An 11819-nucleotide genomic window follows, 5' to 3' on the forward strand; every position below is an offset into this window, starting at 1 on the left:
TTTCTTTCTGTCAGCTGTAAGAATAAAGTACTCGCAGGCGATTTTTCAGATGTTTGCAGCTTGATGTGATATGTACTGATAGCTACTAGAAGTGTTCACAGTTGAAAGATAAAATGTAGAAAATTAAATGTATAATAGTATTAAAGCTGAGTTATGAATAGTATTCACATACTTCAGTCTATATAGTTGTGTGTAGACAAGAGATGCTAACTCTATTAATTACATAAGAGATAGAAATATAGATAAAGAGTCTGTAAGAAGTGAGATTTCTTACATACTTCTCTCTCTCTAAGACTTTATTTACAAAGTCTTTTACTGAGTAATTTCATAGAATCAGACTTAGCACTGCAGTAATACTTACTAAAAATTTTTCATCTCTATAAAAAATCTTAGTGAGGAAAAATCCCTTATTACTGTGAAGAGAAAAGAGTCTGTCACTCAGTTTCTTATTCTATAAGATTCTTTATAACCTGTAGATCTTTCTCTGATTATTATACAGATTGATCTCACATCTTTTATACAGAAGAGTTTCAGTTGACTCTCAACTATTTCTGTAAGATTCTCATGTAATTATTATATAGATTTATTTCACATCTTTCAATCTAAAGAGTTTCAGTTAATCTTCAATTATTTTTTCATGAGATTCTTATGCGACTGCTATATAAATTCATTTCACAGATAAATTACTTTCTGTGATATTATTCTTATTAAAGAGAAGTATTCATAAGTTAATCTTTTACTTATTCTTATAAATCATTATTCTTTAACACAGTAGAGTTGTAAGAAATTTTTAATTCTTTTATTAACTCTGTAGAATTGTAGAATCAAGATGTTCACAGTCTATAATCACTCTTTATAGTTATATAGAAAGATTCAGATCTATGATTTATAATCACTCTTTATTTACTAAATTAATCTGACTATTTTGCAGAATTATTCATACTGTAGATAAATCTCTCTAGAGTAGTATAAATACTTCAGATCTATCTATAGAATCTTATCTTCTTTTCTCTTTTTCTATAACAGCTCTTATTCTTACAAACTATGAGTATTTTTATTCATTTATAAAGTATTTTCACTCAGATAATAGAGAGAGAGTGTTTCTAACAATATCTGTATATTAATTCAAGAACTTCTCAAGAATAAAAAATTTTCTTATTTTCAATATCTTTATAAATAATGTCTGACTGCTACTGAGCTTCTTATAAGTATTTCTATAATATTTCTGATTGCTTTCTACTAACTGATGTTATAGAAGCACTGTTACTTATAATAGTATCTTTATCTTTCTCAGTCTTATCACTGCATCTGATCTTCAGATCAGTAATTAACTCTGTGTTTTTTTCAGATCAGCTTCTGACTCTTAGTAGTACAGTTTTACTCTTTACTATAAGTCTCTCTGTAAGTGATTTCTTATAGACTCTAGCTAACAGTTTCTGTAAAGCTCTTTATACTATTAGTGTTCTCTGCAGCTCTGCAGGCCTGTGATCATCTTTTCTCTACTCACATTATTACTGATCAGATATATGTAAATATATGTAAATTCTTTATCAACAGTTCTCACACTGCAGTGCATTTCTAAAATTCTGATATTAATAGAAGATGAGTCTTTGAGTACCTGTAAGATAATTAAGATAATGTAAATACTATGAATTTATAATAAAAGTTAATCTGAGTACATAAGCTCTCTCTCTGTGTCTCAATGATTTCTGAGCTGAATACTTCAGCATAACTGAGAAAGTGAACACAGCTTTGCAAGAAGTATCTGATAATATATATAGATAATCAGCTCTCAAGGTTCTACTGCAACTGTATATTCTCTGATATCTGACTTTCTTAATGTCTATGTGTTTTCAGCAGCTTTGCTATTAAATATAATAATTATCTGTATTATAGATATAATACTCTCTACTTCTTTAAAGAAGAGAATTGATAATTGCAGAGAAGTAAAGTGTTATAAGTAATAAGAATATAAATATAAGTGTTCTTTATTTTTTCTTTATTAATTACTAAATTGTGTTTATAGCTTAATCTTTATTTTTATTATTTTTTAGTTTAATAATAATATGATTTCTTCTTCTTTTTATATATACTGCAAACTGTTCATTCTAGTGAAAACTTATCATTTTTATAGACTAAGATTTGTAAATAACAGTGTTAATATCTTTATTATAATTAAGTTCTTACTGAAGACTGTATTATTCTGACTTATCAGAATTCATGATAAAAAAGTCATGTCTCAGCTTTTACAGATATCTTATCTACTCAGATAATTCTCAAGTGAATTTATTCATTTTATCAGAATACTCTTATCACTGAATCTTGGATCAGAGCTTATAATCTGACTTCTCTGAGTTAATAATCTCTTTAATCTGACATTCTCTTTCACTCTCTAGTACTTAATAAACAGAGTGATGAGTCACTAGACTGACTGTGTAACCGTGTCTGAGATTAGAACTAGAATATTTGATAGTCTTATTATCAATTTAACTGATTTCATTACACGGTTTTAAGATTATATAGTAGTCTTATACTGTCTCAGTGAGACTTACTGTCTACTCTTATCATATTTTTCAAATGAGATCATGATTTTCACTTCTTAATTTAAATTACATTTATTGTTTTAAATGAGTTTAAATCTCATTTGAGTGTTATCAAAAAGTGTTACTTTTTAAAAAATTAAAAATAGTCTAAAAAAACCTTAAAATGTCTAAAAATAGTTACTTTATGCCAAGAATGAGACTAAATGAGATTAAATGAAATCACTTTCTTATTTTTTCTAAGTCATAATCTCATTTTGAGATTTGATATATAGTCACTTTGCATGTTTTTTTAATGATTAGTCCCAGCGGGATTCACGCTAAGAGATGTATGAAATCAGATTAAATGAAATCAAATGTCAAATTCATGATCCCGGCAGCCAGTCTATGAGTTACAGAATTCTCTTTTAAGAATTCCTTATATTTACAAAGTAAAGAGATATGAAAAATATTATATATCTGTAACTCAGATAACAGTTTTAATCTATAGAACTATAAGCTAACTTTCTTCATAATCTTATAAGACTCTATCTATAAGAGATTTAGCTTCTTACTAGATATCTGTATAATAATATTTTTCAGACTCAGTCAGACTCTATTATCTTTCTTAAAACTCTTTATAATATGCTTAGAGTTACAGTATCTCTTTTAATACTCTTAAGTCTGTCTCAAGAATTTGCAGGCTTTCTCTCAGATATTCTAAATTCTCTCAGTCTGTTTACAGACATTATCACACTCTATAGTGTGTTCTTACAAGTTTATCAAGATTATTCACAGATAAGTCTCAGTAATTATTATTATTATTATTCTTCTTTCATTATACTTATATACAAGCGGAGCTTATAATGAGTTCTTGCACGATGTTAAATACAGGCCAAGTGTTGATTATACAGAAGGAAATACAGGTGTTAAGATCATGTCAAGATAACAAGAATATAGGAAAATACAAGAAGTGATAATTAGATACATGTGATAATAACTTCTCAGCTCAGAAATATAGAGCGATTTATTGAAGCAATTTATACACCTCTGTATTTGTATTAGAAACCGGAGTGCTTTAGTTCCGGATTTAATATATTCTCTGCGGGTTTCGAACTCACACGTCTTGATTTTCCATGTCAAGGTACTACTGAGTGACTGTATTACCATTCAGCTACCGGGGCATAGTCTCAGTAGTATCTTAAAGAGAGTTTTATCTGTACTGACATACTTTGAGTTGTTATATATAAACTCTGTAAGTAATAATTAAAGCACTCAGTTATTCTGACTATAATTAACAAAGTATTATAGATACTATTTTAATATACTTATTAGATATTCTATCTGAGTATCTGTCTATTAATAAAAAGCTATACTTAAATCTTATAAGATCTTCAGTATAGTTATTAGATCAGAGCAAAACTTCTCTATAAAGTTTAATTTTCTATCTGAGATAATATTCACAGACAACTCATATAACTGAATCATATTACAGATAAAGATATAAGTTAAATTATTATTATAATTATTCTTCAATTATAGATGTATACAGTCAGAGACTATGATATCTATCTAAGAACTTTTAGTTCTCAGAGTTTTTCTAATATCTAAAAAGTTAACTATTATACATGTATCAATTTAAGACATGTAAAATCAGAAAATTTTAGCTCAGAATATAAAAACTCTTTACAAATTGCAGTATTTTAACATCTTTTAATACTTTGAAATCATTTGAAAATATCATGACAAAAGAAAAGAGAATAAAGTCTTAAAGATAGACACATTAAATAGATAGATGAAAAAGAACAGAAAAGAAAAAGTAAAGTAAAGAGAGACTAGAAAAAGTAAAGTAAAGAGAGACTATAATAAAATAAAATTATAAAAAGATAGTATATAACTGTTTTAACAGACTATATCTGATCAATTTCTACCTGTTCATATTTAGATATTTCTGAATTCAGTTATTCTCTGTAGCTGCTTGAGTTTGTAATAGAAAGTCTATTAAGTATTTAATTCCTGTCTCAGTTGAGAATAAGAATCTTATATTTAATTAATTTAAATCATAGTTCTCTTTCAATCTGACTCTGAGATTATTATATAATACACAATACATTATAATATACTCAGGATTTTCATTTTCATTGCAGAATGAGCATTCTGTTGAATCAAATCTATTATCAAATCTTTGTATATAAGATTTGAAATAATCATGTTCTAGTTTCAGCTGAATTATAGATGAGAATATTTTCTTTTTATATTTAATTACACAAGATTTTCACTTGAGTTTTGTTTCAAATCTTGAATAATGTATACTCTTCTTTTGTTTCTGCCAGCTTTCATTTCACTTGTCTAAATAAGATTCTTTTATCTTGCTCTTTATAAAAGATCAGAATATAATTTTTTGAATAGATCTGCTTAATTCTGAACCCTTTTTTATCACTGAATCAGTCAATTCATTGTCATGAATATTCATATAAGCAGAAACTCAGTGCAGATAAATTATCACTTTTAATATTCTTCTCTTTTGAATTTTCATAACAGAATTTGAAATCAGTTCAAGATTCATTTAATCATTATAAATCTGACTATTTCTAAGTCTTTTCAAAGCAGATTCACTATCAGAGAATATTAATGCCTCTTTCACACTATTTTCTCTTTTATGACATTTTATCTTAATAAGTTTGAAAGCTTTCACTATTATAAATAGTTCAGCATCAAAGATTTTAGATTCACAGCCTAAATTTCAGAAATCTGAGATAAAATTGATATTATCTTCAGTATAAGCAATATCTGCATCTAATCTGTTCAAACTCTCATTTTTTGAGTCATCTGAGTAAATCAGAATAGAGTCTTTTATATTAATTGTAGAGACCTTCTTTAAATGCTATTTATATTCTCTCTCTTTAGATAGTTCACTTATTTGTAAGTCTATGAGAGATTTCAGCTTTTCTCTTCAGAGAGATATCTTCTCATGATCAATTTTCTTAACATTTAATATATAAGTTAAATTCTTTAACTATAAGTTCTTATAAGTAAGTATAAAGTGTGTTATCTTGATAAAGTGATCTATCATTATCAGTACACCGTCAAAGCAGATATTATATGTGTTCATACTTTCAGAGAGACTTATAAGAGTGTTTATTTCCAGCTATTCTCAAGATTTCTGTGAAATGAGTGGAGAAGTAAGTTCTTTATATAATCTGAACTGCACTATTTACAAACTCTGATAAATAGTGTAAGAATTCACTGTCTTCTTCACCAGCTCTTATATCTTCAGTCAGAAGTATTTTCTTATAAGTAACTTATAAGTTCTAGTATCTATAAAATAATCTGTTAGAGAAGAGTTTTAATACCTTTTAATAAGTTCTATATATAGAAACTAATTTATAAGCATGTAAATTCAGCTCTCTCTTTATAAGAGATTATTAGAGTCTCTTTAATTCTTTATTTCTGCAGAGTTAATCTCTACTGTGAGTAGTTTCTTAATATACTGAGTATATTTATTCTGCAGTTACAGTTCCGACAATCTGAAGAGAAGATCTTATAAAGACTTATACTCTGTTTTTTCTTATATCAGATCTTTCACAGTACTTCTTAAAGCCTGTAAACTCTTCAGATTATAGATACTCTCTCTGAGAATTCTTATAGAGATTTTCAGAGTATTGACTCTTAGTATTATAGAGAGCAGTTATATAGACTTCTTCTCTCTCTCTCTTCTATTCTTTTATAAGAAATTGAGAGACTCTTCAGTCAATCTCTTTATAACACTTAATCTGAGTATTTTATAAAGTTTTTCTGCCTTCTCTAGTCTCTCTATATTCATTACTCTGATCTTCTTAACATAGTCAGATCTGTAAGAGAGATTATTCACTGAGTTTTTAGTTCTCTTAATATACTCTATCTTGAATCAAAGCTCACTCAGTTTCTAAGCTCAGTAAATCTACTGCTGTAAGAGTTTCTTGATTGAAGTAAACTGTTATAAGCTGTTATAATTTTTTCTAACAGTAATTATTATTATAAGACTCTTAAAGTAGTAATACTAGTAATGAAAGAATTTCACTATTATAAGAAGCTTCTGATTATAAATATTATAGTTAATCTCTGTAAGTTGCATCTTCTGTAGACAAAAAATCACTCAATCTCAATTCTCATTTAACTGTAGTTATAAGAATATTTCTGAAATTGTAAAGAAGAAGACATCTGTCTTCAATCTGATTAAGAGTAAGAAATCAAAGTGAAACAGTATTATTATATCTGTTAATATCTGTTTCAATCTTATAAAGATCTTATAAGCTTCTGAGATAAGAAAGTTCTTACAGTTCTCTCTTATTAATAATCTTTTTATTCGTTATTTACAGAATAACTTCTTCTTATTTTCACTCTTCAGCATGTATATAAGAATTAAGAAGATTCTTATAAATACAAAGATAAACTATCTATAGAAATTGATAAAACTCAGAAATATTTGAATCTTATAAACACTAGTTCACTCTGATTATAATAGAATAATCTTAACTTATAAAGATTTCATCTGAATATCATCTATGATAATTACATATTCTAGGAAATTAATTCAGTAGATACTGAAGATGTACTTTATAAGCTTAATATACAGTTCTGTCTCATTTAAGACCTTTAATACAGTTTATATATACTCAGTATATTCTTTCTTCTTCACAGAGTACATCATCATATCATTCAGATATATTATCACGAAGACATTCAGATATGCATGAAGTGTTTTATTAATAAAAGACTGAAATACTGCAGAGATATTAGTGAAATCAAAAGATATTACTAGATATTCAAATAATCTCAGCACAGTTCTAAAGACAGTCTTTCATTTATCTTCAGACTGTATTCACAGCTGTGTATATATATTGATTCAAGGCTGTCAGAAATGAATATTTTTCAGATATTAAAAGAGCTAAAACAGACTGCTGGAATAAATTTCTTAAAGAAGTACAAGAAAAGAAAGTTTTAAAAGCTTTTAACTATACTAAAACAAGAAGTGTAGCAAAACTTCCAGTCTCAGAATATGAGTTTCAGAACAAATCATATACAGCAAACTTTTTTGAGAAAGAATGTCAAGCTTTCATGAGAATTCTCTTTCAAAACTTATCAGATTCAGATTCAGAGGAAGAGAATATATCACTTCTCAACTATATTGATGAAAATGACTGAGAATGGCCTGATCTTATATAAGATGAATTAGAGTCAGCTATCTTCTCAGGTTCAGTTAAAACTGCTGCAGAGCCTGATTCAATTAATTACTTAATTATTCAAAATACATAGTTCTACTTAAAGAATGAATATTTTAAGCTCTTTTTTAATCTCTTGAAAAATAGATATCATTCTGAATGCTAAAGAGAAGTCACTGAAGTAATTCTTGCAAAACCTAATAGAAAAACTTCAATTTCTAAGTCATATTGAGTAATATCTCTATTGAACTGTCTAGAAAAGGTTTTAGAAAAGATAATAGCTACTCAACTATCTTTTATAAGCTCTATTAATAACTCTCTTTTATTCAGTGAATAAATGAAAGATAGAAAATAATGTTCTGTAATTAATACTGTTCTCTCAGTTGTTTATAATATATAAATAGCAAAGCATGAAGATCTGATCTCAGCTGCAGTTTTTATTGATATAAAAGAAGCATTTGAGCATATCTCAAAGTCAGAGTTAATTCAGACTTTGAAGATATTAAAACTGTCACTTTCTTTAATAAAATGAGTTAACTGTTTTAGATCTAAAAGAATCATACAACTTTTCTTTGATAGAATGAAATAAGATAAGACTGAGATAAAAATAGAAGTACTGTAAGAATCTTCAATCTCACTTATTTTATTTGCAATATACACAGCATATCTATTCAAAAATAGAAATATGAAAATAGTGCAATCTTCAAGTTATATAGATGATATTGATCTAGTCTACAGCTCAAAAACTATCAAAGAGAATTTGAAAGTGATTGAAAAAGCTGCAAAGAAAATCTTTGTTAGAGCAGATATTAATCAAATTCAATTTAATATGAATAAAACTGAGTTAATTCATTTCTTTTCTAGATTCAATGAGAAAGAACTATCTCTGACTCTTTTAAATAGAGAGATTAAACCCAGTTTAAATGTCAAATGATTAGAAGTATGATTAAACTTCAAGTTGAATTTTAAATATCATATTCAACAAAGAACTGTCAAGGCAGAAATACTATTAAACAACATAATCAGACTATCAAATATAGAGAGAGGTCTATTCTTTCAGGCTATGAAACAGTTATATATAGCCTGTATTATCTCAGAAGCTGATTATGAAGTTCAAGTTTAATGAAATAATCAAGGAAATTTCACTGAACTGTTTCAAAGTCTGTAAAACAGAGCTTTAAGAAGAATTCTGAGAGCATTCAAATCATCTTCTATTAAAGGAATGAAAATTGAAGCTTCAATTCTCTCTTCTGCTATTAGATTTGAAAAGATCTATATGAACTATACTCTGAGAGTTATAAAGATGAGCTTAAATTATATAATCAGAGAAAGAGTATCTTCTTCATTTTTATCAATTAACTCTGGAAATGAACTGAATTGAAATAGATTTCTTAATTGAAATGAAAATAATTTTTCAAAGAAAATGTCTTCTCAACTGTACAGACTATGCTAGACTGACCGTGTGACCGTGTCTGGGACCAGGACCAAACTTTACAGTTGTCACATTGCCTAAAAGCATTACTTCTGGTCATGATTTGTGTTCATCACATTGATTTCAAATCACATTATTTCAAATATTAAAGATTTCAGATTCACTTTTCAAATAAAAATCTAGTCTCAGATAAAGAATATGTTTGAATTCTTAGTCACATTTTCATTCTGATCTCATTATTGAGAATGGCATCAAATAAGATCATAAAATCATTTCTCACTTACATAATATCATAACATAGTGCTCATTTGTTGAAAATTCAACAGAGAGTGTTATCAAATATTATTACTTTTCTGAACACAGATCATAATTCATATAATTTTAATTATGAAAAAAACATAAAATACAAAAAAAAACAAAAAATATAAAACAAAATAAACACAAGAAAAAATCACAATAAAAAAAAAAAAAAAAGAAAAGAAAAAGAAAAAAACAAAAAATAAAAATAAAAAAAAATCAAGATTGCAGAGTCACAGCATTTTCAAAATACTCACTTCTCAGAGTCTTTGCAATGTTCATCATCAATCATGTATTTCTCATGATGAGAATAACATGGCTGTGATAAGTCATTGTCTTAATATTATCTAACAAATAATCAGTATATATCTGTATAAATGTGAATAATTAGAAAATATACACTTAAAAAGTGTGGCCAGAGTGAACTCTGCTACCACTTGAATGACATCAAGAATAGAATGCTGGAATTGATGATTTCTCTCATCAATTTCATGAACAAGGTGTGTGAAGATGGTCTTGAAGAATATAAGATTTCTCAACTTCTGATAAAAACAAATCTCATGAAGAGACTCTATTTTCATGATATTAGAGACTGAGTGTTATTAAAAAGTGTTACTTTCATGCAATGCATATACACTTACTGCAGTGATTCATTCTCTGCATATGTGACTGAGAGTTGTGGCTTTCCCACACTGCATGGCTCTTTCTGGGATGCTGCTGTTGATTTGCAACTCACACAGTCTCTCAGTTCAGCATATACTGCATGTATACAGCTCTGCGTGCTGAGACTGTGTTAATCATTATGACCTGGTGTGATACTCGCTTTTCACGAGCCATGTTTCATTTGAGAGGGAGAGAGAGAAGATACAACTGTTGTTTTATTGTGAGAGAAATGAATAATTAGTATTATTAGATTAATTTAATTCATCTGCATTTAAAATTTAATTAGTCTATACTCTTCAATTTGAGGGTTTCTATGAGTGTTTTAATAGTTTTCATATCAGCTTGAACTTAGTGATGAGTTGAAGAAGAAGAGAAAAGAGAGAAGAAAGAAATGAGAATAACTTATCTTTATAATATGAAAACAGAGAATCACTGTAATTATTCTTTTTAGTAACAAAGATCTGTTTTCTGCATGTATCTCTTATATGATAAATGCATATAAAGAATATCAATAGTGTATGCATTGAATGAAGATAATGTTGCTATACAACACTGTAGCTGTTTCTGTACATCTCTGAAAGCTGTTAATAGTTTCTTTATCTCTTTATGTTTAATAAGTTAATAATATATTCTAATGCACTTCTCCTTTCATTATCATCATCATCATCATCATCATCATTATCATTATTATTACCATCATTATCATCATCATCACTATTATTATCATATCATTGCCTGTCTTCACCTCTCTCTCAACACTTATTAAAACCAATCATGTTATTCCTCTTTAAATATTCTGCAGTCCTGCGGACCATCAAGGCGCGTGAGTACTGTCACAGATTGAAGAGAGAGAAGAAGAAGGTGTTCAAGCGCGGGGAGACAGATCACAAGACACATTATAATGTCTTGAAGAGGCTCTGTATGAAAGCAGAATAATAATGATTTTAAGTAACACTTCTGATAGATTTAGACTGAACTAAGTATAGGAATAATATGAATAATGTCACCTGTGAGAGATTGAAAAAGAAGATAGTGAAGAGCCTTATGCAGCAGCAGTGAGACCAGGAGAAGTCCTGAGAATGATTTAAGACCAAGATGAAGAGAGAGAGAAAGAAGAAGAGTGTTACTATAAATAAGCAGTGATAGAAGAAGATTGAGAAGGTATTAAAGTGAGAGATAAAGAAGCTAAAACTGATAAGTTTTTTATTAAGAGATAATGATTTTTGATAATGCTTCTGTTCTCTAATTGATTAGTAGAAGCTGGCAGAGAAGGGGATTAAGGCCTTGTTCAGGTCTTGAATGCACTTCATGATTCAGAATATTGAGAAGGCAGCCCTGCTCTCTGAGCATGTCAATCTGCTTACTGCTGAAGTGGAACCCAAGACAGCAGACCAGGAAATGCGGGATTTTAAGGCACAGATTGACCTGACTGAGAGAGAGCAGCAGAAATCCTTCTCTGAGAAGACAGCAGAGAGAGATTTTGAGATGATTATCATCTCAGATGAGAAGGAGAAGAAGAAGAATGAGAATGAGAAGTGAAATTATAAAGAATAATGAGAAGAATGAGAAAGAGAAGAAAGATAATGAGTAGAAAAAGTTTTTTTCTTTTTATATTAGTTAGTTATAGGTTTGTGACTACTAGTAATAATGAAATAAATTTTGAGTTTCCAAAACTTATTGTACCAGTGTAATCAATTATCAATGTCA

At 28.1% G+C, this 11819-nt stretch overlaps 1 protein-coding gene across 1 annotated transcript; it reads left to right on the plus strand.

Moving 5' to 3' along the window:
• Positions 1 to 11420: 11420 nt before the first annotated feature.
• On the plus strand, positions 11421 to 11651 carry BDBG_18020 (uncharacterized protein; the record flags this gene model as incomplete). The annotated part of the gene is made up of 1 exon (XM_031725613.1): positions 11421 to 11651. The coding sequence occupies one exon, from the start codon at positions 11421 to 11423 to the stop codon at positions 11649 to 11651; it is 231 nt and encodes a 76-aa protein (XP_031581421.1).
• Between the last annotated feature and the right edge of the window lie 168 nt (positions 11652 to 11819).

Source organism: Blastomyces gilchristii (genome assembly GCF_000003855.2).
Source record: "Blastomyces gilchristii SLH14081 genomic scaffold supercont1.43, whole genome shotgun sequence".
NCBI lineage: Eukaryota > Fungi > Ascomycota > Eurotiomycetes > Onygenales > Ajellomycetaceae > Blastomyces > Blastomyces gilchristii.